Source organism: Hydractinia symbiolongicarpus, chromosome 3, assembly GCF_029227915.1.
Source record: "Hydractinia symbiolongicarpus strain clone_291-10 chromosome 3, HSymV2.1, whole genome shotgun sequence".
Taxonomy (NCBI): domain Eukaryota; kingdom Metazoa; phylum Cnidaria; class Hydrozoa; order Anthoathecata; family Hydractiniidae; genus Hydractinia; species Hydractinia symbiolongicarpus.
Genome location: NC_079877.1, coordinates 11,387,679 through 11,393,852, shown reverse-complemented (window position 1 = coordinate 11,393,852; position 6,174 = coordinate 11,387,679). Strand labels below are relative to the sequence as shown.

The window sequence follows — 6,174 nt, the reverse complement described above, 5'->3', positions numbered from 1 at the left end:
GGAGGCCCTAAAGTATCATCTAGCAATTAGAAAGCATTAAACAGGTTTACCGAGATTACTTGACGAACAGTTCTCCAGCACATGCTTTTATTTAACCATCTGAAGTCGATAATTCTTGTGTCTTTTTAGCTCTAAAAACGATCTGCAAATTACTACAAACTGATCAGGACACAGTACAGTCCTTACACTATGTTTCAACGTTCACCTGCTTCAGGTTCATAATTAAAAACCTGTACATTTATCTTAAAATCTCTAACATTCCAGTTGTCATGCACTCCTGATTAGACGAACTCTCGACAACTCAAACGAGTTTTTTTCTCCTTTTATTTTTACTGTATCTCATGAACGCAAAATAACAAAAAGTCAAGGCAAAAAGCAAATTAAGATTTATTGTTTACAAAGCTTCCCCTACATATTTACTATATCTTATTGTTAACCGTCTGGGTTTTTCAAGCGGGTAATACGGGTTTTTAGGCATTCTGACTGGCTTAGCGCTCTTGACGACGGGCCGATATTTTGCGGTAATGCCCGTCGTCAAAAAAAATGGTAGCTTAAAATGTAAAAAAACACGAAAAATAGGTTTTAAGAAGCATTGGAAATGATTATATATCTAACTCCTACAATACATCGATAAAAATATTTCATTGGAAAAACACAACAACAATGTCAAGCAGTTAAAATAACTAGATTCAGCAACATTTCGCCTGGATGCTTCTTCAATATGGCTTGTTAATTAGCTACATTGTCCATAAAAAACGATGCTGATATCCAGTTTTATCAAAAATACTAAATACAGGGCGACGAAATCATAACAAATACATCTTCCCTCATTTTCAGATTTGTTCCTTTAGCTTTGTGGTTACCGAGTCAATATAAAGCTCGTTAAGTCCCATGTTTTTCTTGGCTACCTTGCTAGTTAAAAATATTACTTCAATATTCGTTGTAACTATATTTTAGCTTCGCATTTACATTTACACATTATTCTGTACGTGTCTAACATCGTAATGTTTTGTTTACAAAGTTTTATTTTTTAGGGAGTTTCGAATTCTAAATAGAATTTTTGTTTTTAGACAGGACTGTTTCGAATTTTGGACTCGAGTGTTAACAAAAGTAGTGCCAGTGAATTATTTTATAAGAACACTAAACTAAAATTCTTATTTTATATTTTTATCTAACTTAGACAGTTAAAAAATAAAATAATAACCGATTACCATGTGCTGTACCGAAAATATCGCCCTCAGTCATTGCGCCGACCTTGCAAGCTCGATCGGCACTTAGACGTCGAGCAATATTTTTCGGTACAGACCGGGGTAATCGGCTATTATTGATTTGTATGAATTTTGGACTTTTATTTTTAGTATATACTCATCAAAACTTTAAAACCATGTACCCGATGATGACAATTAGAATTGTCGAAACAGGTTAAAATGTTTTGCTTTATAGAGAAGTTTTAAAGTCGTGCTGCGTAGGTCACCTACACATCTACAATAACAATGTTTATGTAACCCTTAATCGTCGTACTTTAGGCAAGATAATTCTCTTTGTTGACTTCAAGAACAAATGCAAACTTGGCCATCTACAGAAATATTATCTTTACGATTATAGATTTAACAAAACGGATGTAATCGCCCTTGTTACGTTTAATTATTTATTATTGTGTTTATTATCACAATGGTTCCTAAACAAACAAATCTTTTTTTCTCAATTTAAAATACTTTTCCAGCCACTCGCCTGTTTCATTTTGTTATTTTTTTAAATAAATTTTCTTGCTTTTTTTAGTTTGAGGAAATATGTTAAGACAAGATAGAAAATTTGATCATCAATCATATTGACTCAAAACATCACAATGTTCACTGCAATGGAATCTAACACCTCGAAAATAACTCAAATTTGCTTTGATTACAAGGTATTATCTCGGAACGACGTCAGAACCGATATTTTTGCTTTTCAAGTATTAACAGTAATATTTTCAGCCGGAATTTTACTCGCGAATGGAATGTTTTTGTTCATATATATAACAAAACCGAAAAAGCGTCGTAGCATGAAAATATTATATGCGCTTTTGTCGTTTTCAGATTTCTTAATTGGATTATTTACACTTGCAGTATTGAGCGTGTCAAAATACAAGAGTAAAAATAAACACTGTTACATGCGAGATGTGATGGGTGCTGGTAGATTCGCTTTATGGACAATGTCATTGTGTGCTATTGCAGCAATATTAGTGGAAATCTACTTAGCAATTATGAAACCACTAACACATGCGGCACGAAAAGAGAAAAACACTATTTCAAAAGTGCTTGTTGGAGCTTGGATAGTTTGCATTTCCTTTCCCATTATTTGCAGGTATCGTGGACCTCAGTTTTGGGATGTTTATTCAATACTTTCTTGGGCATTTATAATTCTCTTGCTCTGTTTCATTGTTTTGGTACAAACAACAGTTTATTTGTACGTGAAACGAAATCCGCACGTACGAAGTCGAGATAAACATGCAGTTGTCACAACAGTGATTTTTACATGCTCATTCTTTGTCAGTTTCATACCTATTGCGGTTATTGGAGTATATTCCAAGTTTTCCCGTCACAGAGCGTTTCTTGAAAGTTACGTTTTGCCTTGGGCTCATTTTATGAACACCATTAATGGACTGGCAGATCCTATTGTATGTGTACTGAGAACATCCGAATGGAGAAAAGTAATATTTAATAAAGTCGGAGAGAGAAGTAATACTGTAGAATCTGCATTGTAGTTCTTCAACTTTCAAATTGCAACTTCGTTTTACGAAGACTTCAAAACTAATTAGAAGTATATATAGTGCCGGTTTGTGTGTGTAATAGGAACACTAAATGAATGAAGAAAAATCATATTTGAACCGTAACAGCGAGAAAAATACTAAAGTGCCGCAGGAATTAATTTTGTTTTGGCCGGAGGCAAAAATTTAGTGTTTTCGATATTATTACAGCATGCCAAAAAACCGCCAGATGTCTTTTTTGAATTTGCACTAAAATAATATGGATTGTTGAGAGCCTTTTGACATTCTGCATACGCGTTAATACATAAGACTGATAAGAAACTTGTATATTGTGTATTTTACTCCGTTATTGAACACATAGAGGTAGATTAAGCATGTGTACATGTAAAGGAAGTAAAATACCTTTTATGGGAGTTACAAAAATAATTAGAATGCCATTAAATAATTTAATTAATCACTTGTCTTTTTTTCTAACATATGTTTTGTTTTTGTGTTTAGCCCTATCGCATATGACGGTAGGTGTTGTGTCCCACTCCTGTTGTTTTGAATAACATTCCGCCACTTCATCGAAATGTTCTGATCTTTGTAACATTCTGCCCAATTTGCAAATATTTTACCAGCCTAAAATTTAATTTACCATTGTTAATTTTTTGAGGAAAAATATTTTTTAACATGGGTTTTTTTGGATACTGGATTCCTTTGTGGAACTGTTTTCGTGCTTTCATACTCAGAATTCAATTCACAGGGCCTAAAATCTCTTACTTTCAAGTAATTGAGCAAGCGGGATTACTATTTGATCCAAAAAAAATTGCTTTCCTTAGAAGTAGTTACCCCATGTGTCGCACCAAAATGAAGCAAAAGTAAAAGAAGACATAGCTTAGCACAAAATTAATTTACAACCCGATTTCTTTTAGAAAAAAATCACAGCTATATATATAAAGGAAAAGTTATGTGGAAAATATGGATCAGAGTTACACAGGACTTAATAAATTGACTGACTACAATTGTCACTGGTTCAGAAATTCTTTGCAGATAAAATTTTATTAAAACAAAATATTATTGGTTAGAGTAAAAAGGAATTATAGAAAAATAAACAAGATTCTCAAAAAAGATCGCAAAATACTCCGGCAAGTTACAAGCAAAAGTTCGTATTTGTATGTAGGACAAAATGAAGCGTTCGCTCAGTTGAAACAGAGTGATATAACGCTAGCTTTAATTTCACACAAGCAGAATCTCGCTGTATGCCGGATTACTTCTGATGAAGAAGTTAAGACTCGGTCTTTACTCACATATTCAGCAAACTCTTAACCCTATTCGATTCAATGAGGGGGAGGGGGGGGGGGGTGGAATTCCCCGCCCCTGACTGTTTTTTAATAACTCTTTAACGCTATTTTGCATGGCTGCAATACTTGCTGAGTTTCAATGTTTATCTATTCTACATGCATGGCAAATTTTTAGGTCCCTTGCCTTTTAAAGGCTTTGATATTGGCTAATACTTAAAACTACCCATAAAAATCTCTATGAAACCTTTATAATAGGGAAAATATAATAACTCTTGTTAGGATTAACTTGAAACAAAACAACTTTTTTCATCAAGAAGAATTATTTTGCATGTTTTGGTCACGTGGTTAATCCGAATTCCAGATTTTTTCACATTTCACTAGAAAATCGGAAAACCCGGATTTTCGGGCAATATTCGGCAATTTTTTATACGATCTATGTAAAAACCGGAAAATATGTTAAAGAACTTTTATTCAGCTTTCAGAAACTTTAAACAGAATGTAATAATTAGCTCTAGACCTAAAGTAATTGAATTTTAAACAGATAGTGGTAATTTGAAGAAATTTCAAGCTTTTGATGATGTCGCAAATAGTGTGCTGACGCAAGCAAACATTTATTGCTACTATTTTGTTCCTTTTGTGACGTACTATAAGTGTGTCAAGTTTGATTCTATTTGGACAAGCTTATAAAAAGTTATTAAAGGGGGGAGGGTTTCGCCCTGCCCCCTTAATAATAGGTTTAATCACAGTTGTACAAACGGGAATGGCTTAGCATAAAACCAGACTATAAATATGCAGACGCGAACATCCCGCATTCCGCTCCGAACTTAGAAACTATTTCCAGCCAAATACAAAAAATCTACTGGACTAAATCACAATTTCCTTTTTCAAGCAATATCAAACAATGCTCATAGAAACTTCGCCAATAAAAATTAATAGCTTTCATAGCGAAGGCTGCAAACTTCCAAACACTCTTAAAGAATCAATAGAACACCCCTTAATGATTTCAAATCAAAATTTCTATTCTTTTAAAAAAGACAAACCTAAATTGTTCCAACTTTATATTTATTTTTTCTCTTAATTTTAAATCATAGTTGATTTTAAGCATGCAGATCATCGAGGAATAAAAAGAACACATTTCCAGAGTACTAAAGAGTTCTCAGAAATTAATTCCGTTCCGAGCATTAATCTTTCTAACGAAGTTAAAAAATGTGGCGTTTTGAAAACTGTGAATTCTGAAAACCTTGATGATGATTCGGAGCACGGTAAATTCTTTAAATTGCGATTTTTATTTTTTTTGTTTTATGTATAAAGATGGTTAGTGTTGGCGCATTCGGTTTGTAATCATAAGGTAGTGTCGTCAGCCTATTTGTTGCCATCTACTGACCGTTAACCGGCTTGTGTAGCAGGCAAGCAAGTTAAAGCAATGCTATTTCTGGCGGTAATGTAATATAGTTACAGTCGGCGGGAAAAAGAGCCAGCAGTTAGGATAGAATCCCGAATGACATTAAAACTTCCCGTTACTTACTTTTTTAATTACTCTAGTAACTTTGACTCACTTGCGGTTATTCCTTATTATTATTAGTCTTAGGACGACGTCATTCCAGACGCAAGCATCACCATCGCAGGCATCACAAACCAAGGAGTGGCAACAATCGCATGTCACTGATCAGCAAAGAAGAGCGTCACGGGATTGCATCTAGAATGAAAAACAAAATGGTGCAAAAGGAAGGTGATCGTGACAAAATGGTGGAAAATGACGATGCTCGAGACAATGATCGAAACAATGAGCCCATGTTGGTCGAAATGAATGACATTAACAGTACCGTCAAATTTCATGTAGGAGACCATGACGACGAGAAGAATCGTGCCGTGAGAAATACATCCATAAGAAATATTTTGCTAACTTGTTCACGATATGCACCTCAACTGTTTCTATATGCTATATATGTGCTTATATATGCATATGGTATATACACACAGATATATTCACTGCTAATATAAGCGCGCCATACTCATTTCAAACTTAATATAGTACTTTCATTACAACTACACGTATTCTGTTTTTAAATTAAAATTAAGATTCACGTTTGCCTCTTAAAGGACCTTGATTTTAATTACTGCCTAAGCCGTGATATGTTTTTAGGG

The 6,174-nt window shown here is 34.0% G+C and overlaps 1 protein-coding gene across 1 annotated transcript; it reads left to right on the top strand.

Moving 5' to 3' along the window:
• Nucleotides 1-1,846: 1,846 nt before the first annotated feature.
• Nucleotides 1,847-2,743, top strand: LOC130636833 (uncharacterized). The gene has a single exon (XM_057446682.1). It carries the CDS (start codon nucleotides 1,847-1,849, stop codon nucleotides 2,741-2,743), a length of 897 nt encoding a protein of 298 aa, XP_057302665.1.
• The last annotated feature ends 3,431 nt before the right edge of the window (nucleotides 2,744-6,174 follow it).

Bases quoted from the DNA above. Each gene is read 5' to 3' on its own strand.
- LOC130636833 (XM_057446682.1), top strand. From the start codon at position 1,847: ATGTTCACTGCAATGGAATCTAACACCTCGAAAATAACTCAAATTTGC.